Raw genomic sequence first — 21,991 nt, 5'->3', positions numbered from 1 at the left:
TCTGTGTGGCGTCCGCATGTGATCAATATACATTATTATAAATTAATACCACGACGCAAATGGAGGCAGATAGGTGCTTGCAGCAAAGGCATTTAGGCCTACGTGAAACTTGAATTGGCTGAGTCTCTGTCAACATGCTGATCAGCGAGTTACAGTGGTAATAATAATCATCATCAACAGCCTTTCTTGTCTGTCTGTCCGTCATGTTTGTGAACAAGCGCGAGTGGAGGTGAGCTGGCTTAAAATTATGATATGACTGGCCGACTTTCAAACACGCTGATGCCATTCATTCAAATGTGGTCTTCTATTTTTTATATAGGGCTAATCCCCCCCCCCCCCCCCCCTCACACCGACAGTCAGACTGACTCAAAGGAGCTCCGTAACAAAACAATTTCAATAGGCCTATACTGCAGACATTACTACACTAAACAACGTTGCACTACTTATACACACTACTTATGTTTGTAAACAAATAATTGGTCTATGACCAGTGTTGTACCCGCGTTCAAAGAACGATCGTTCACAAACTCGTTCATATTTCGGGTGAACGTGAACTGAACGTACTGTATTTCTGCTTGATGAACGTCATTGTGAACGCGTCAGTGTGAATACGTTCACACACGCATTTCTGGCGTGTGTGAACGTCACTTTCTCACGTTCAACTTCGTTCAAGAGTGAGTGTTTCCATAGAGCCTTCCAGGCAAAATCCCCGCGATAAAAAACACCCTAAACATGCCTTAATATCTTGCGGAAAACCAACCAATAAGTCCTTATCCGACACAAATTAACTAATCTTTCTCAGCCGTCGCTGGAGCGCGCATCGCCCACTCATGTTTAATTAAACATAATGTGCCACGAAAAATAGCTTCCTATAGCTTAGTTGGTTAATTTTGCGTCGAGGAGGTACGTGTCCTGGTGTCCATAATATCGCCACAAACAGACAACAAAAGACATCTCTCTCCCACAGTGAGTGAAGCGCAGTGATGCCTGATTTATTCTTCGTCGTACTTGTGTTCTGTGTTCCGAAAGTAGCTGATCTACAAGCTCACAACGTGTTGTGAGCTTGTAGATCAGCTATTTTCAGCATGCAGAGATATGCAGGCTCTGAGAACATTCAGAAACTTTTGCCTTCACAATAAAAGCATGCAGCTTTCACAAGTGTGCCCATAAAGACAAGGAAAATAATTAAGAATTCGGTGGCATTTCACATTGCAAAAGAGCATTTTTTGTAAAATGTTAAAAAAAAGAAAAAGATAAGGAATTAATTTGGATAATGGTAATGGAGATATTGTAAAAGTTGTCACTTTATTAATCCCAAAGTTGTTTTTTAAGATTTGGACTTCATTTGGAATAAAGTCTGTGGTTTTATATGGCTATGGGCTGTGGCAATAATAAAAGAAAAAAAAAAAAGAACAAAAAATAACTATAATAGTTACTTTTTTGGAACGATGAACTTTAGTTCCAAATTTTGAATGATGAACTATGAACGGAACTAGTTCATTTTTTAATTTTTGAACTGTGAACTGAACTAGTATAAAAAAAATAACTTTCCCAACACTGACTATGACACAACTCACTAACTCCATTTGTCAGTGGAGTGTATATCCTGCCTTCATTTTTTTTCTTAACCGTGGCGTACACCATTGTCCATGTGAGATTTATCAAGTGATCCTATACAGCTGATCCTAGCGTTCATTTGCTCGGATCTTTGATAAATGTCGCAGCTGAAACAGACCGTCATTTAAATAACACACCCTTAAATGTTCTCGAAAGGCCTCGATGAACTATATATTCCAAATTTGCGCCACATTTTCACGATTTTTCTAAAATAGCAGACCTATGAGCTCGTAGCGCGGCACCGCTATTTTTCAATAGCTAAAGTATAACATAATGCTTTAAACACCAAAAGGGATTCCCGCCCAGAATGGGTTAAACCAATCAGATACGATAGAACCACATTTATCTGAACTGGTGTTAAACCAATCAGATAGAACCACATTTATCTGAACTGGTGTTAAACCAATCAGATAGAACCACATTTATCTGAACTGGTGTTAAACCAATCAGATAGAACCACATTTATCTGAACTGGTGTTAAACCAATCACATAGAACCACATTTATCTGAACCATAAAGGTCTTTTCAGACAGGAAGTCAGACTCCAGACAATGTGGAGTTCAGAGGTGAAGCTGCACTATACAGACTGACTGCTTGTGTGCGTGATGTCCTGTCTATGTAATAAACTGTTTTCTTTATCCTTTATTTACCCAGGATAGTATCTGAGCACAAGTGCTCATTTTCAGCAACGCCCTGCACATAGAGACACACACATTAAAACCTGGGAGCTGACCAGTACAACCACATTCTTAGGTCACATTCTCACCTAATACTTTGGAGAAATTGGGATTCTTGCTTATTTAATTTGCTGCGGTTTTCCTTCACACTGTCAATGCTTCACACAGCAATTGGAAACGCAGCAGGGGGGACCTTTATCAATGTGTTCCATTCATAAACTAGCCTACACAGTGAAATCCATGGTGATAAAATTATCACCCCCCCCCCCCCCCCCCCTCTCTCTCTCTCTACGCACGCAGCCACGCACTGTTCTTTTGGGCATGGAGGCACAGCGCTGAGCGCACTGATATAACAGACAGCAGCGCAAAATGTTTACAAGTTTATCGAGATGAAAGTCCCTACTACCCAGTCCCCACACACACAGTGACAGCACTCCATGTTTACGGCACGCACAGACAGACAGACAGACAGAATATTCTGTAGGCTACACTGCAGTGTTTTTATGTGTTTCCTTAAGCAATTGATTAATGTACTCATCCTCATTTCGATCAGGGCTTCAGTCTCCTCATTCGACCACGTCTATCCACGGTAACGGGACATCTTTGCGTAAAATATGCCTTCTCCGTCTCCAACTGTGTTCAGCTCCTCACCCGCCACATTGTTTGCTTAATTTCCTTTATTTACTGTGGATTGCATTCACACCTGCACCGAATGTAATCAAGTGCGATTGGAAGCGAAGCGAAACCCCCGTTTTTGCTCGGAGTAGAATGCGGTTCTTTGATACACATTAGGATTCGAATGAGCCTTCACACCTGCCAAACAAAGTGCACTTTCTGACAATGGGCAGCAGGATTCGTTTTAATCGCAGCAAAGCTTTCTGGTGTGAATGTCACCTTATACTGTTGTACTGACCAGTACAACCACAGTCTTATACTGTTGTACTGACCAGTACAACCACAGTCTTATACTGTTAACCACTAAGCAGCTCCACTGGAGCAGTTGGGGGTTCAGTGCCTTGCTCAAGGGCACTTCAGCGGTGATGGGTGAGTGATGACAATCACTTCACGACTAGGCATGTAACGATATATTATATATTATATATTGATATATTATATCCCAACGATATGTATCGATTTATTAAAAATTAATATCGATTTTTTTTTTAGGGGGGCTAGTGTGTGATATGAAATTTGAGCTGTAATCATATTCCATCATATTTTGGAGAGAAATGAGACAGACTCCATGCAGTCACTTTCAGTAGTAGAGGCCTGCATAGGGGAGCTGTATGTGTCTGTGACACAGGTGATGGTCGTTATTGATGCTCAATAATACATCAAGGAAGGCAATTATGTTTCTGCATTGTCAAATAGGTCTACATCTATCCTAAGATGCCATCAAAGAAAAGAAGAAATGTTAACTCGAGCTAGGTTTAAACATGAAAGCATGTTTACAGTTGTTGCACAGAAATTAAGTAATTTTACATGAAAAGTAATGCTACTTTTGCAATGTAGTTAAATACAAATTGTGAAAAAAGCTTGGGGGGAAGATAAATCATAAAAAAAAAATGGTATCGTGAACCTCATATCGTGATACGTATCGTGAGTTGAGTGTAGCGTTACATGCCTATTCACAACCCATATTTTTCCTGCCCGTCCAGGGAATCGAACCGGCAACCTTTCGGCAACAAGGGCACTTCTCTAACCATTATTGATTGAAAATTTTATTATCAGTTTGTAGAATGGACATTTCAAAGAAAGTACAGGTCAATACAAAATCTGATACGTACAATATACACAACACAACAACAACATATTATTATTATTGTATACCAAGTACCAACACAATGCAATGTGAACATATACTTATATCAGACATGAATACATAAATATGAGCACGCACGCACACACACACACACACACACACACACACACACACACACACACACACACACACACACACACACACACACACACACACACACACACACACACACATCTTAACATCTTTATTTGCATTCACATTTAACAAGAAATTCTTGAACACAAACAATAGTGGATGCACAAACTTGGAAAACTCTACAACAAGTGCTTCAGGATACAGATCACGGGTACAGAAAGCATCGCCTAGAACTAGAGAGCAGAAAGCAGCAAATTGCCATCTTCCTCTGCTGTGGTCACATGGTTTACAGTAAACTGCTGATATCTTATCCTTCATTCTTATCACATTGTTTTACAAGGAGCTATATGGTCTCTCACACACACACACACACACACACACACACACACACACACACACACACACACACACACACACACACACACACAGTGTATGTACATATTAGAATAACTATTATATGTATTCGTGTCCACAGAGAGGGGTGCGTTGTGACTGAGGCTGATCAGACACCTGGACTGAAGACACCCAGTCAAACCACACCTGGACTGAAGACACCCAGTCAAACCACACCTGGACTGAAGACACCCAGTCAAACCACACCTGGACTGAAGACACCCAGTCAAACCACACCTGGACAAAGTAAGAATGTGCACTCATTGAAAATTCATAGTCAGACTAAATGTTCAAATTATCGGTGTGTATCAATTATATCTAAGTGCAAATAATGAAGCTAAACAATTATCAATCCTGGACAAAAACAGCTGATCTTACCTTACCTTTGGCAATGTTGCTTATCAAAAAGCATATTTTCTGGGGGTAATTAATTAGTAATGTGTGCTGTAAACATGTAAAGCTATAAATTAACCTCAATGTTTAAAACATTTTCTTCTCATTTCAGATGTCAGTCTGCAGGATGATTTGAACGATTATAAGGTCAGTTTGGACAGTCTTGATGAAGTGAAAGACGACATGACGGAAGAGTCTGGAACCTCCGTCACCAGCACCTACTCAGAGCTCTACATCTCAGCAGGAGAGAGTGAAGGGGTTAATCGCCAACATGAGGTGATACAGCTTGAGACAGTTTCCAACATGAAGACCTTCCATGACGAACCAATCAACTGCTGTAAAATCTTTAAGATCCTCCTCCCTGGCAGAGAGACACCCAGCACAAGTGTTCTGACCGAAGGCATCGCTGGCATTGGAAAAACATTCTCTGTGCGCAAGTTTGCTCTGGACTGGGCAAGAGGTTTGGAGAATCAAGATATAGATCTCCTGGTTCTCTTTTCATTCCGGGAGCTGAACTTGGTCAGAGATAAGCAGTACAGCCTTCTCAAACTGATCCATGATTTCCACCCAACATTAAAGAAGGTCACAGCAGAGCAGCTCGCTGCCTGGAAAGTTTGCTTCATCTTTGATGGCCTCGATGAAAGCAGGTTTCCATTGCACTTCGACAACAATGAAATCATCTCTGATGTCACAGTGACATCATCGGTGGATTATCTGTTGACAAACCTCATCAAGAGGAATCTGCTCCCCTCAGCCCTCCTCTGGATAACCACCAGACCAGCAGCAGCCAATCAGATCCCTCCTGCATGTGTTGACATGGTGACAGAAGTGCGAGGGTTCACAGACCCCCAGAAGGAGAAGTACTTCAGGAAGAGATTCAGTGAAGAGAAGCTGGCCGACAGAGTCCTCTCACACTTGAAGACATCGAGGACCCTCCACATCATGTGTTACATCCCACTCTTCTGTTGGATCATTGCTACTGTTCTGCTGGACATGTTGAGGACACACACCACGATAGGACAGCTGCCCAAGACCCTGACTGAGATGTGCTGCCAATTCCTGTTGGTTCTGACAAACAGGAAGAAGCAGAAGTATGATGAGACTCATGATGTGAAAAAGAAAGAAAAATTAAAGGGGACTCAACAGCAGCTCACAAAGACTGACTGGGAAGTTCTTCTGAATCTGGGCAAGCTGGCATTTCAACACCTGAAGAAAAGTAGCATCATGTTCTACCAAGAAGACCTGGAAGAGTGTGGTCTTGATGTGAAAGACGCCTCGCTGTACTCAGGCGTGTGCACGCAGATCTTCAAGAGAGAGAGTGTGCTGTTTCAGAAAACTGTCTACAGCTTTGTTCATCTGAGCATCCAGGAGTTTCTGGCTGCAGTCTACCTGTTCCACTGTTTCACACAGAAGAACATGAAGGTACTGAAGACATTCCTGGAAGATGATAAATACAGCGGTAAGAGCTCCCTCTCCGACTTCCTGAAAGCTGCTATGGAAAAATCCCTGAAGAGTAAAAATGGCCACCTGGACCTACTTGTTCGGTTCCTTCATGGCCTCTCACTGGAGTCCAACCAAAGTCTGTTAGGAGGCCTGCTGGGTCAGACAAAGAAAAGTCTGTTAGGAGGTCTGCTTGGTCAGAAAAAGAACAGTCCAGAGGAGATCCAGAAAGCCATCCAGAACCTGAAGGAGATGTTAACTCGTGATGATGTCTCTCCTGACAGATGTATCAACATCTTCCACTGTCTGATGGAGATGAACGACCACTCACTACATCAGGAGATCCAACAGTTCCTGAAGTCAGAGAACAGAACAGAGAAACTGTCTGAGACCCAGTGTTCAGCTCTGGCCGTCATGCTGCAGATGTCAGAGGAGGTTTTGGAAGAGTTGGACCTGGACAAATACAACACATCAGTGGAGGGGCGAAGGAGACTGGTCCCAGCTGTGAGGAACTGCAGAAAGGCTCGGTTAGTAGTCGAGTGAATAGAAACATCCTAGAGTCAATCTGCCATTACAGTTAACACTATAGTTGTAAATGAAGGTTGGCATAAAAGTTGTCTGCATTTCAAATAGTGATTAGTGGTATTGTGTGGTATTGTGGGTATTGTGTGTATTGTCTGCATTGTTCTGCGTTGTTCCACACCCCTTTTAACACCATAAAAGACAGCTAAAATACCCAGCGTTAAACCCGCTTCACTGTGGTGAAAGCACTCAGTAGAACAAGTTGAAAGGTGTCACTCGTCAATAACAAAATATCTATAAGCATACAATGCTTTGCATCGCAACACATGACAGCTTGTAGGTCTGGTTTATTATCAAAGCGAGTCCCTCGATGCGATGTAATATAAACAACAGCCAAAGCTTTTGAAAGTGATACAAACTTGACCTAGAGGGAAAGGCCATGGAGTCACTTCATCTATAGGGTCCATCCTCCAGGGACCATGTGTGTGTGATATGATCTGTAGGGTCCATCCTCCAGGGACCATGTGTGTGATATGATCTGTAGGGTCCGTCCTCCAGGGACCATGTGTGTGATATGATCTGTAGGGTCCATCCTCCAGGGACCATGTGTGTGATATGATCTGTAGGGTCCATCCTCCAGGGACCATGTGTGTGATATGATCTGTAGGGTCCATCCTCCAGGGACCATGTGTGTGATATGATCTGTAGGGTCCATCCTTCAGAGACCATGTGTGTGATATGATCTGTAGGGTCCATCCTCCAGGGACCATGTGTGTGTGATAAGGCAGAGGAAAGCCTATGGGGTCATCAAAGTCTTAAGTGTCATCATCTGAGTAGCATAAAGGTGCACAACATTCTGGCAAGAATTTAAAGATAATGTTGTTTGGGTCCTAAGTGTTGTAGCTGGCGAATTAAATCAATTGTCAGCGTCAGAAGGATAACTAAAAACATTAAAAAATGAAATAATAAACAAACAGAAAAAAAGAAAATGAAAGAAGAAAAGTAAAAAGAAAAGATTATGTTTTTGCACCGTTCAAAATAAAGATAACAGTTACCACCCAGTAGCGTAGTGGGACAAAGGAACATTATTAATAATATTAGACACTTCTTATATCTGCTGTGCATATGTTTGATGCAACGTTTGGAGTTTCTCATTTCCTTTTCTTGGGTTAACAAAAAAGAAAAGAAAATTGGATAATTCTTTCATCATTCTTATAACTGTCCAGCTGGTCAGAGCATCACTAGCATGTCCTGGTTCTGTCTCTTGTTCCATATTGTAGGTTATGAAATGTTATAATATTGTAGGTTATGAAATGTTATAACCAGTATTGTTTTTGTCGACTAAAACTATGACAAAAAATGTTCGTCGACTACCTTTTTCCACTGAGGAAAACTAAATGAAAACTAAGCTATGATGACTAAAACTAAGACTAAATATACTGACAATTTTGTCAACAAATACAAACTAGACTAAAATGTTAGGAGGGGACTAGTGGACAAGATATCCAGTATAAGTCATTTTACACTTGATTGCATGCTGAAAATAGCCGATCTACAAGCTCACAACGCGTCGCAACGCGCTGTGAGCTTGTAGATCGGCTATTTTCAACAAAAATCTGTCATGACGGCATCAAGGCCCGCCACAATACATTTTAGTCGACTAATTCAACTGTAGATTTAGTCGACTAAAATCTTATGTGACTAAAATTAAATGAAAGCTATTCAAGAGACTATGACTAAAACTAAAATCAAAATGTGCTGCCAAAAACAACACATAACATTATTTAGGTTATGAAATGTAATAATATTGTAGGTTATGAAATGTTATTATTGTAGGTTATGAAATGTTATAATATTGTAGGTTATGAAATGTTATAATATTGTAGGTTATGAAATGGTATAATATTGTACGTTATGCAATATTATAATATTGGGGTAAATTCAAACTAACAGTAAAGCCTACAGCTGTGGCCCAGCTTGAGGAGACAGGGAACAGAAATAGAGACTGAATGCTGGTCTCCAGCAGCTTGTTTGTAAAGCTTTTACACAGTTTAGGCAGTAAATATGCAATGTTGTTGTTCAGTCTTCATTTCACTCCTTCAACTGCTGGTTGAAATCTTTGATATCAAAATGTCTATCTTCCTCATTCTGTGCTGTCAAGTGGTGTCTATACGTATGTCTGGATAACTAGATAGGAGATGTTTTAGTTAAATTCCATGACAGTGAATGAGGTATCATTTGTTTTGATCTCTTATTTAATCTGCATTTACAGACTTGTTGGCTGTCAGCTCAGTAAGACAGACGTTGAAGTCGTGTCTTCAGCTCTCAGCTCTAATCCTTCCCATTTGAGAGAATTGGACCTCAGTGAAAACTACCTGCAGGACTCAGGACTCTGTGCTTCACTGAAGAGCCCACACTGTAGACTGGAAGTTCTAAAGTAAGATACATTTACCACATTCATTTTAATCACTTCTGTTTATTATGCACTGTATTATGTGAATATAATATGATTGCTGTGGTGAGAATATTAATAAGCTTGATATCATGGTAACCCAAGCTTATGGGCCTGAGTAGATGTTAAAATTACCCAAATATGTTTGAAAGGGTAATAACCCTTTAAGGCAAATGTATAGGCTTCTGAGCTACTTGGTCATACAACTGGATTACACACCATAAACAGCTGATGTACAAGCTCACAACGCGTCGAGGACGCAACGCTTGTGAGCTTGTAGATCGTCTATGTGCGACCCGTTGTAGCTACGCCACAGTTATCAAGCTTTACCGAGGTACGCAACAGATCAACACATAATCAATATCCTGCATCTACCTACTGTACCAATCAAATATCATTATATTAGTCTAGGCCTGTGGTTCCCAAACTGAGGGTCTGGACCCCCAAGGGGGTCCCCAGATGATTAGCTTAATGTGCAACTAGTGTGGTTTCTCACTTAACAGTAAACACACCAACATACAGTTTAAGTGTATACAGACTAGTATCTGCACATTTCTAAAGGTACAATTTAATGACTTTTAAAACATTTTTAAAACCAATTTGGTAAATTGGCGAATATTACAGAAGACGCAAACACAACATGTATCTGTGCAGCCGAGTCAAACTAAATGAAATGCCTACAATTCTTGCTTGTCAGGGTATTGGGTCCTCAGTTCAAATAATTGTTTATGTGTCATTTGTTTTTATAATATCTTTTTTAATCTGCATTTACAGACTTGTTGGCTGTAAACTCAGAAAGACAGACGTTGAAGTTGTGTCTTCAGCTCTCAGCTCTAATCCTTCCCATTTGAGAGAATTGGACCTCAGTAAAAACGACCTGCAGGACTCAGGACTAGTGGAGCTGCTCTGTGCTTCACTGAAGAGCCCACACAGTAGACTGGAAGTTCTAAAGTAAGATACATTTACCACATAAATTGTAATCACTTCTGTTTATTGTCTCCACCAGGCCGAAGGCATGGGGAGAGAGTATGTTTTGCACTCCGTCCGTGTGTCCGTCCGTCCGTCTGTGAACAGCTAATCTCTGGCACTGTTAACCCGGTCAATGCCACATTTTGCACACACACTCCCTGGATGCCAACGATGACCCTCTGCCCCAGAATTTCCAGAACGGCCTGTTATAGCGCCACCAGGAGGCCGCTTTGTGCAAAACAAGTTTTTGGACAGTACACCTACAGATTTTGTCAAAACATCACACAAATTGGTACACAGTCTCTCTAGAGCCATTCAACAAAACAGGTCTTTCAGATTTCTCAGACTCCATCCTGATTGGCTAAGATTGGCTTCCAAAGTTTGCAGGAGTTCTCACTTTCAAACAAAATGCTGCAAATCATGAACACATCGTGTGATTTCCGTGAAATTGTGCACGCACATTCCCACTAGGCCGAGGAAGAAATGCCACATGAACATTTTCAACTCAGCCTCATGGTGGCGCTATAACTGGCCGAAAAGTGTTTTTACCTCTAACTGCATGGATCTGTGGATAACTTTGTATGCCAACTCCCTAGAGGCCAAGGAAAAACCTTTGCCCGGAATTTTTCACATCTGCTCTTTATAGCGCCACCAGGAGGCCGACATGTGTAAAACACATTTTCTAATATTACTCCTTCAGATTTTATCCAAATTTCACGCAAATCACTACACATGCTCTCCATAGTCATGTGATCAAGACGGGTTTGTTTGATTTCTCATAATCCACCCTCATTGGCTACGTACGATTGGCTTCTAAACTTTTCAGGAGTATTCCGTGTTGTACAAATCGCCACAACTACTCAACGCAGCGTCCGATTGCGGTGAAACTGTGCATGCATATTCCCACTAGGCTGAGGAAGAAATGCCACTTGACAGTTTTCAAATCAGCCTCATGGTGGCGCTACAACAGACCAAGCCGCGTCACACACACACACACACAAGTTTATATATTACTCCTAAACATTTTGCCAAACATCACACACACTGGTGGAGACCTGTGCCCAGAAGGGCACTTTTTCTAGTTATGCACTGTATTATGTGAATATAATATGATTGCTGTGGTGAGAATATGTATAAGCTTGATATCATGGTAACCCAAGCTTATGGGCCTGAGTAGATGTTAAAATGACCCAAATATGTTTGAAAGTGTAATAACCCTTTAAGGCAAATGTATAGGCTTCTGAGCTACTTGGTCATACAACTGGATTACACACCATAAACAGCTGATGTACAAGCTCACAACGCATCGAGGACGCAACGCTTGTGAGCTTGTAGATCGTCTATGTGCGACCCAGAACATTATTAATAATATTAGACACTTCTTATATCTGCTGTGCATATGTTTGATGCAACGTTTGGAGTTGCTCATTTCCTTTTCTTGGGTTAACAAAAAAGAAAAGAAAATTGGATAATTCTTTCATCATTCTTATAACTGTCCAGCTGGTCAGAGCATCACTAGCATGTCCTGGTTCTGTCTCTTGTTCCATATTGTAGGTTATGAAATGTTATAATATTGTAGGTTATGAAATGTTATAACCAGTGTTGTTTTTGTCGACTAAAACTATGACAAAAAATGTTCGTCGACTACCTTTTTCCACTGAGGAAAACTAAATGAAAACTAAGCTATGATGACTAAAACTAAGACTAAATATACTGACAATTTTGTCAACAAATACAAACTAGGCTAAAATGTTAGGAGGGGACTAGTGGACAAGATATCCAGTATAAGTCATTTTACACTTGATTGCATGCTGAAAATAGCCGATCTACAAGCTCACGTGTCGCAGCGCGACGCGCTGTGAGCTTGTAGATCGGCTATTGTCAGCAAAAATCTGTCATTATGACGGCATCAAGGCCCGCCACAATACATTTTAGTCGACTAAATCAACTGTAGATTTAGTCGACTAAAATCTTATGACATTTAGCCGACTAAAACTAGACTAAACACTAAAACATTCCAGGTGACTAAAATTAAATGAAAGCTATTCAAGTAAAATCAAAATGTGCTGCCAAAAACAACACATAACATTATTTAGGTTATGAAATGTAATAATATTGTAGGTTATGAAATGTTATTATTGTAGGTTATGAAATGTTATAATATTGTAGGTTATGAAATGTTATAATATTGTAGGTTATGAAATGGTATAATATTGTAGGTTATGCAATATTATAATATTGGGGTAAATTCAAAGTAACAGTAAAGCCTACAGCTGTGGCCCAGCTTGAGGAGACAGGGAACAGAAATAGAGACTGAATGCTGGTCTCCAGCAGCTTGTTTGTAAAGCTTTTACACAGTTTAGGCAGTAAATATGCAATGTTGTTGTTCAGTCTTCATTTCACTCCTTCAACTGCTGGTTGAAATCTTTGATATCAAAATGTCTATCTTCCTCTGTACAGTCATTCTGTGCTCTCAAGTGGTGTTAAATTCCATGTCAGTGAATGAGGTATCATTTGTTTTGATCTCTTATTTAATCTGCATTTACAGACTTGTTGGCTGTCAGCTCAGTAAGACAGACGTTGAAGTCGTGTCTTCAGCTCTCAGCTCTAATCCTTCCCATTTGAGAGAATTGGACCTCAGTAAAAACGACCTGCAGGACTCAGGACTAGTGGAGCTGCTCTGTGCTTCACTAAAGAGCCCACACTGTAGACTGGAAGTTCTAAAGTAAGATACATTTACCACATTTATTTTGATCACTGCTGTTTTATTATATACTGTATTATGTGAATATAATATGAATGCTGTGGTGATGATTGAAAGTTTAATTTCCCTTTAAGGCAAATGTATAGGCTACTTCAACATATAGGGTGGTTGCACACTGAACATAGCTGATCTACAAGCTCACTGTCTCCAAATTGCTTAATGGGATCTATGTTGGTTCTCTGCTCTACATGTAAAGTGTCTTGAGACAACTTGTTGTGAGTTGACACTTTAATAAAATGTAACTGAATTGAATCACAGCACGTCGAGGATGCAACACTTGTGAGCTTGTAGATCGGCTACTTTCGACTTCAACCCCTTGTAGCTACGCCACAGTTATCGAGCTTTACAGTGATAAGCATGAATAAATAATCAATAGTCTGCATCTACCTACTGTACCAATCAATTATCATTCTATTAGTCTAGGTCTGTGGTTCCCAAACTGAGGGTCTGGACCCCCAAGGGGGTCCCCAGATGATTAGCTTAATGTGCAGCATTGTTTTCTCACTGAACAGTAGACAAACCAACAGTATAAGTGTACAGTATACAGAGTATCTGTACATTTCTAAAGGCCAAACCACACCAAAGGGTTGGGTCGGGACAAAGTGTTTTTTTAAAAGATAAAACCACACCAATTAAACTCATTGAGTTGCAAGGAGTTACATTGGTGTGGTTGTCCCGACCCGACCCTTTGGGTGTGGTTTAGGATTTAAGGTACAATTATATTACTTTTAAAACATTTTCAAAACCAAATTGTCAAATATTACGGAAGAAAGAGGCAAACATTGTCTAACTAGCCGATCTACAAGCTCACTGTGAGGCTTTGTGAGCTTGTAGTTTGGCTATTTTCACAATATGTATCTTCATTCTTCAGGGTAGGGGGTCCCCAGTTCAGATATGATTATGTATCATTTGTTTTGATAATCCCTCATTTAATCTGCATTTACAGACTTGTTGGCTGTAAACTCAGAAAGACAGACGTTGAAGTTGTGGCTTCAGCTCTCATCTCTAATCCTTCCCATTTGAGAGAATTGGACCTCAGTGAAAACGACCTGCAGGACTCAGGACTAGTGGAGCTGCTCTGTGCTTCACTGAAGAGCCCACACAGTAGACTGGAAGTTCTAAAGTAAGATACATAGTCATCATGCTGGTTTGACATTGTAGATTATGTTGGACGGGAGCTGAGCAGCACGGTCTGCCTTAGCGTCATCATGTGGCTCCTCCGTTCCCTCGTGTGTCAACGCATCCCGTGCCTCGGCCCCCCCGCTACCATGAAATAACCCACCCTTTTCCAATTTCTCACTCAGAATCTGCTTCAGGTCATCTTCATTAGCATTAAGTGGCACATCAACCCCCAAAATATTTACCAGCAATAACAGGTTGTCCTTTGTACACCGGTCAACATTTTCCTTTGAGGGACCCTTCTGGAAATCCTTGCATGGCTTCCGCCGCAATCGGTGTATGAATGTGTGTGTGAATGGGTGAATGTAATGCACAATCTATGTAAAGCGCCTTGGGTAAAGGCACTATATAAATGCACCATTTACCATTTACCATTTACCAAAACTGACGAAGGAGAAAAAAAACGCACTTACCCGATGGAAAAAATGAAGGGTTTTGGAAACGAGCCCCCATGTGATGTCTCGGCCTAGGGGAACCGAGACAACATAAAGTGTGGAAAACCGACCTTCCCAGCTCCCAAGAAAACTGCCGTCCAAACAGTTTACTTTTCGATGTTTTCTTTTTATTTTCTCTCTTCACTTCGGGCAACGGGTACAAAATCTCCAAGAGCGGAGGACTGAACATCAAAACAGAACTAGAAAGAAAAAGGGAATGCTTACCTCAATGAATTCAAAACCAAAATACAATCGCTAACCTCCCTGTCAGAAAACAAAATAGAAACGGGAAAAACATAAGATCAGCCCCCCCCCCCTTTTTCTTTAGCTGAGAACCCTAGCCTAGCGGAGCAGAACTTGGCAGGAGGCCGTGTTCAAGTCGGACTGTTATCTGTCAGCTACATACTGGATCAAGTGAGACAATGTTGTATTAGGCTATCTGTTCAGCTTCACATGCACAAGTGGCTACAGAGCCAACAACGGAGCGGACGGGTTGGGAGTCAGGAAGGCACAGGTTCGCTGTCGCCGGCTCTCTGACAGCCTTTTAAACTTGGCGTCGTCCTCTGTGCACCAATCCGGCGAGGATGCGTCTGTTCCTGGCACTCCCCCTGTTACAATCACCCACTCACACCACGACACACACGCACGCGAGCCTTCACACAGGCGCACACGTGCACGCGCGCACACGCAGACTACACATACACAGGAGAAAACACTGCCCGACTTCCCTTGCATAACCTTTAATATCATCACAATTTACCACATTAATTTTCATCACTTCTGTTTATTATGTACTGTATTATGTGAATATAATATGAATGTTATGGCGAGAACGTATTAATAAGCTTGATATCATGGTAACCCAAGCCTATGTGCCTGAGAGACATGAAAATTACCCCAAACATGCCTGAAAGCGTAATATCCGTTTAAGGCGAATGTATTGGCTACTATGTATTGGCAACCCATTGCAGCTACGCCACAGTTATCACGGTTCTTAATTATATTATAATAATAGGCCTACTAATACTAATAATATTAATACTAATATTACGGAAGAAAGAAGCAAACATCGTGAAAATAGCTGATCTACAAGCTCACTGTGAGGCGCTGTGAGCTTGTAGTTCTGGGGGGTCCCCTGTTGAAATATCATAATTTTAGAGCGTCCCAGTTCAAATATTATATCGAGGGGTCCCGATGAAATATTATTTTGGGGGGTCCCCAGTTCAAATATCATTATTTGGGGGTTCCCAGTTCAAATATGATTATGTCGGGGGCCAGGGTTTGTTTTAACACTAGCATGTCTGAACTCAACTCACCTACTACTCTGACGGCTAACAGTCAAGATGACCGTGTTTTTTGTGCAATTCCATTGGCCACTCTCTCCCTGCATCTCTTCTAATGCTCTTCACACCTCTCCCCCCGCGGCGGGGGGTTGACGACTTGCCATTGTCTTCTAAATGTCACATTCCAACTAATTCAAGGCAGCGTTTAAACTCGACAGGACAACTCGACTTATTTTTTCAGTTTACCAAACTATAATTATAGTGACGGTGTGAACGCTATATTGAATACCCTTGCGCAGCGCGAGGTAATTAACGCCAGCTGCCTGCAAATTATTTGGTCTTTGATCGTGTGATTAACGGATTATATATATATAAATCCTTTTAGACAATTTACAATTTAGGCATTTAGCAGACTCTTAATCCAGAGCGACTTACATTAAGCAATAACAAAAGCATGGCATACATCACATATAAAAAGTAGTTATCATGAATCATGCGTAAACTAAGAACGTAACAGTGGAGTATCTATGTAAACTATACATACTATACTATGTACTATAAAGTGCTATGACTACATAAAATGCAATTCTAGTGCTGTCTACGTAACAAGCTATAAGTCTGTTCAAAATACCATCTAAGTCTATATAAAGTGCTATCTAAGGGGCTAGGCTAGGGCAAGTGCTACGGGCCATGGTGGAGTCTGAAGAGGTGGGTTTTCAGACTACGGCGGAAGATTGGGAGTGAGGCTGCAGTTCTGACTGTGATGGGAAGTGCATTCCATAGTTTTGGAGCCAGAAGGGAGAAGAGTTTGGGACGTGTGGAGTGTTGTTATTTAGACCAAATAACAAATACAATACTGGGCGTTGGGGGTGCGTCAGCTCGGTCAGGAGGTAACAGCTGCGTCCAACACAGTTTGGGAGCGGATAAAACACTGTCCGACTTTGTATTGAGCCAATAAAATACCACACGTTATTGTAACAGCCAGAGCCAGGCGCATTGCTCAGTCAGACGAAATACGACATTAGAGTAATAAAGTCATTTTATATAGAGGGGGAAACATTATAGGCTACACGTGTATGGTTAAGGGGCAAGGGCGCATCAATGTAATTATTATATATTTGATTGATTGTGCCAGCTCCAGAGGTCTGCATCTCAGCAGCAGAAGGTTTGTAGCAGCACCGTTTATATACCATAGGATAGATCAAGTCATGTGACGCATCACCGCCACAAATAGTGCTACAGCGTTATCTAAAATGCATTTCCGCATACCTCACCTTCAGTTACTTGGATTCATGAACATTTACATGCCTCCGCGAGAGAGGGGGAGAGAAAAAAAGAGAGCCGTGCGTGCAAATCAGTTCCACTGGTCGCGTGCAGAAAAGTTTACAGACAAAGAAGGACGGACAGAACTGTTATCTTTTGACTGACAAAACATTTAGATGTTCGGGAGGTCTATCGGGTTGGAATGATTTCAAACACTGTCATTTTTATTTGGAATCGCATCGGCAAGCATTCTCGCTCCAAGGAAAGGAAATGTCGGTCGGGTCAAACAGACCATGCACAGCTCGTAGTCACGATGCTATAAACTTTATTATTCCAACGTTTCGGCAAACAGGTTGCCTTCTGCAGGGTATATTGAAAATAGCCTGAAATAAAAAAAACATGATCCGGATTAGAAAGAGCTGGCGATATTTATATGCCAGAATAGGCTGTGGAACAATCCACAGCAGCAGCAGGCTATAATGCCGGTTTTAGCGTGCCCTCCGAACCAGGATAATTTATTTATTTGTATCATCACCACCTTACATAATTATGCTATAAAGATGGCGTGTATAGTCAACATTTATCTATTGAGCTATGCGCTTGGTGGAAACAATACGCCAGTCAGTCAACACACCATATTTCACCATATATTTTTTTCCATTTCGGGAAAAATAAAGTCAGACATTGTTATTTCTGCAAACCGCATATAACAAATATAACCTCTAAAACAACATTTAGTCTAAATTCGTAATGTAAGTTTGCCTACATGTGGAAGTAGTTGGAATGCAAATGACCCATTAGCTTGAACAATGCCCGTCTCCAGCCGGGAGGGAGGTGTGAACTTCACTGCTTGCGGGGGAGAAAGGGTGATGGCGGTCATTTGCGCGAAAAAGAGCAGATATAGTAGGTATAAGTATGCCTAAAATCATATTTAGAAAACATTTCAGATGAAAAACAAAACAGAGATGATTTGAATCGAATATTTAGAAAAAGTCATGCAAGGGGAACTTTCTCAGAACTTCATGGGCAAAGAAAATCCACTTCAAAATCGGTCAGATGGACCGCTTAGACGTGCTAGTGTTAATGGAACTAAATCATCCAGGTGTGAAGGCACCCTAAGTGACACAAGAGTCTCCTTTAATAGATGGCTGTAAGCAGGTTCTAAATCCAGGAATAATGCATATTATAAATGTGTTCTTTATTCATTCATTTATTTATATGTTTTCATCTGATGTTTCAGACTGGCTCACTGCGGCCTGTCAGAGAGATGCTGTGAAGCTCTGGCCTCAGCTGTAAACTCTAATCCCTCCCTAAGAGAGTTGGACCTAAGCCTCAACGTGGTGAATGGTTCAGTCCTGGAGAACTGCAAGTGAGTATACTTGGGCTGTGTCCATGTTGGACAGTGCAGTGTTTCCCTTAACAGTGTATTCACTCTGACACAACGTCACAAAGCATACAGAGAGAACAATGCAGTGCCTCAAAGAAACTCTAAAAGTGTACTCTAAACAACAAAAATAATCTAAATTAAGAACAAGACATATCCCAGATATATGTGCATAGTAAAGTTGCACCAAGAAGGTATAAAAGGAGAGTGGAGTGCTATAGGGGTTAAGGTGGAGTCTGAGGAGGTGATGAGATCCAAACTGGGCAGCAGTGAGTATGTCTGGATGAGCTGCAGGGCCAAGATAATGATAGGAGAAACACTTTAGTGTCAGCTAGTGGAGACGTTGTGTTAGACAGGCAGACATTGATGCATTGTTCTACTTCCTACAGAGTGAAACACTGTAGTGTCAGCTAGTGGAGACGTTGTGTTAGACAGTTAGACATTGACGCATTGTTGTTCTACTTCCTACAGAGTGAAACACTGTAGTGTCAGCTAGTGGAGACGTTGTGTTAGACAGTTAGACATTGATGCATTGTTGTTCTACTTCCTACAGAGTGAAACATGGAGGAGAAGATTGGTTTAATTCTACACTCATTTCAAAACGTGAGTATCTGTCTGTCTGTGTCAACATCACACATTAACATTTTATACACTGTTGTATACTTGGTTGATGTTGTCCTGAAAACTCTTGTGCTCTCTACTCTGTGCTCTTGGCCTGGTCCTTAACACCATCAAGATAAGGTCATGTGGTTTGACAGAAACAATGGGCCTCATTCACTAACCTGGTCGTAAATAACATGTATTTCGTCTATATTTGGCACAAGTTCAATTCTGACGTGCGATGCATGAAAGGTGGTGCAGAGCCGTGATGTGTGCAGATCACAGGTGTGTCTCGCTTTTGTTAGAAACTCACAAGTGATCTCCGTGTTGATCATTGCATTGTTCCACGCTCCATTTAACAACATACGAAACAACTGGAAATAAAAATCACACTTGTGTGAACTGAGCGGTGCAACTATACATTTATTGGTATAGTTACTGCTCTGTACTGTATTGTAGTGTACTGTGCTCTATGCTGTACTTTGATTATTTTTGGAGAAATGAGAGAGTTACCGTGTGGGGGTCCCCGGAACATCCAGACCCCCAGGAACGCGCCCATACCGGGACGGTTCTGGCAAGCCTTCCCGCGTCCGACATGGTTGAGAAATGACAAGAAAAGAAAAGACAGACACGTACACATAGAGACAGACACGTACACAGAGAGACAGACACGTACACAGAGAGACAGACACGTACACATAGAGACAGACACGTACACAGAGAGACGGACACGTACACATAGAGACAGACACGTACACAGAGAGACAGACACGTACACAGAGAGACAGACACGTACACAGAGAGACAGACACGTACACTTAGAGACAGACACGTACACTTAGAGACAGACACGTACACTTAGAGACAGACACGTACACAGAGAGACAGACACGTACACAGAGAGACAGACACGTACACAGAGAGACAGACACGTACACATCGAGACAGACACGTACACATAGAGACAGACACGTACACAGAGAGACAGACACGTACACAGAGAGACAGACACGTACACAGAGAGACAGACACGTACACATAGAGACAGACACGTACACAGAGAGACAGACACGTACTCATAGAGACAGACACGTACACAGAGAGACAGACACGTACACATACAGCTGAGTAATGGAGAGGAGGCACCGCTCATAGAAACTACAGATCTGAGATTACAACGCGTCGAGTCGCACCACGTTGACAACTTGTACTGCAATATAGAAATACTCTGTTACAAGTACAAGTCTGGAATACAAAATGTACTTGAGTAAAAGTACAAAAGTATTGGTATCAATATGTACTTAAAGTACCAAAAGTAGACTCTTTATGCAGAATGTCCCATTTCAAGTTTTCAAATGTATAAAAATCTTTTGACAGAAACAATGGGCCTCATTCACTAATATGCACTGTGATGCGACGCATTGTGAGCTTGTAGATCTGCTATTTTCAAATGGCCAAAATGTATATGGGCTTAAGTGGGAAATGTATGTTTTGTAATAATAATCCAAATCTACAAAGTAATTTCGGGTTACTTCAGTAACCTCAGTTGTATAAGTGACTCGAAGAAGAGAGTCATATGGGGTGCCGCCACCTGGTGGCGCAAAAGCACAGAAACTCTGCATGTACTCACGAACAATTTCATTGGATCGTGAAAGTGTCGCTCACGGTGACATCCCCAACCCCACCCACTTGGTATAAAACCGGGGGTTGGGCCTGTGAGCGTCATTCCTATCAATCTACCTTTCTGCCGCTGACAAAGCAGAAGGGCGTCTTAATGACTCTCTTCTTCGAGTCACTTATACAACTGAGGTTACTGAAGTAACCCGAAGTTGTATTAAGTTCCTCTCTCGAAGAGAGTCATATGGGGATCATAACACTCCCGTATGATCACACCGGCTGATAGGACCGATCCAAGGTCCACCTATCAAGAGACACACGCAGGCCACCCACAGGCGTGGCACGTGTATACTCCCCTAAGGAGGACGAGTAAAGGCTACCTAGGTCCCTGACCAGGTAGAACAAAGCCGATAGCGGGACAGACCAACCTGTCCGACTGCTATCAATCCCTACTAAGGAGCCGACAGCAAGCTGCCTTATGTGCTCGTGAAACGGGCTCGATGGCTAACCATCTCATAGAGCCACTCTAGGGAATGGTTGTGTGAACATGGGGGCACTATGCACTGTCAATCATTGTGCTGCGCCACCCAGGACTGCTTGGGATAAGTCCCTGGGTGCCACGTCAAGATTGTAATACGTGGCAAAGGTCAAAGGAGACGACCAACTTGCCGCTGCGCACACATCCTGGATGGGGACGCCCCGTGCCAGGGCCCAGGATGCCGCCATGCCCCTCGTGGAGTGAGCCTTTAACCCTTCAGGGAGCTCCACCCCACTACCGGCGTAAGCCAGTTGTATAGCTTCCACAATCCACTGTGAAAGCCTCACCTTTGTTATAGGCTTCCCCTTCCACCTGGCGTGGGAGGCCCAAGAGACAAAGAGTTGATCTCCCTGTCTGAAGGGAGCTGTCCTGTCCCTGTACAGTCTGATCGCCCTGACCGGACAGAGACAGTGTAGCCACCTGTCCTCCTCTGAGGCAAAAGGCGGCGGGTGGAACGCCATGAGCTCCACCGGGTCACAACCAGCAGGAAAGGTCTTTGGCTTGAAATACAAGTTCGGCCTAACCGTGACCTTAGTGTTGTTACCACTAAATCTCATGCAGCTCTCATT

The 21,991-nt window shown here is 41.9% G+C and overlaps 1 protein-coding gene across 1 annotated transcript in view; it reads left to right on the top strand.

The window, feature by feature from the left end:
* LOC306920782 (NACHT, LRR and PYD domains-containing protein 3-like) overlaps positions 1–19,417 on the top strand; it is a 46,681-nt gene extending 27,264 nt beyond the window's left edge. Inside the window, exons 10-17 of the mRNA XM_079497674.1 lie at positions 4,721–4,830; positions 5,090–6,944; positions 9,212–9,376; positions 10,166–10,277; positions 12,925–13,077; positions 14,120–14,247; positions 18,524–18,652; positions 19,221–19,417. Of these exons, the coding sequence (XP_079353800.1) occupies positions 4,721–4,830; positions 5,090–6,944; positions 9,212–9,376; positions 10,166–10,277; positions 12,925–13,077; positions 14,120–14,247; positions 18,524–18,652; positions 19,221–19,308 (2,740 nt within the window). The 3' untranslated portion in view covers positions 19,309–19,417. The remainder of the gene's footprint in view (positions 1–4,720; positions 4,831–5,089; positions 6,945–9,211; positions 9,377–10,165; positions 10,278–12,924; positions 13,078–14,119; positions 14,248–18,523; positions 18,653–19,220) is intronic.
* Positions 19,418–21,991: the final 2,574 nt, after the last annotated feature.

The sequence above is a fragment of the Electrona antarctica genome, assembly GCF_951216825.1.
Source record: "Electrona antarctica genome assembly, chromosome: 1".
Taxonomy (NCBI): domain Eukaryota; kingdom Metazoa; phylum Chordata; class Actinopteri; order Myctophiformes; family Myctophidae; genus Electrona; species Electrona antarctica.
Note: the sequence above shows the minus strand (reverse complement) of the source record. Positions and strands in the feature narration are given on the sequence as shown.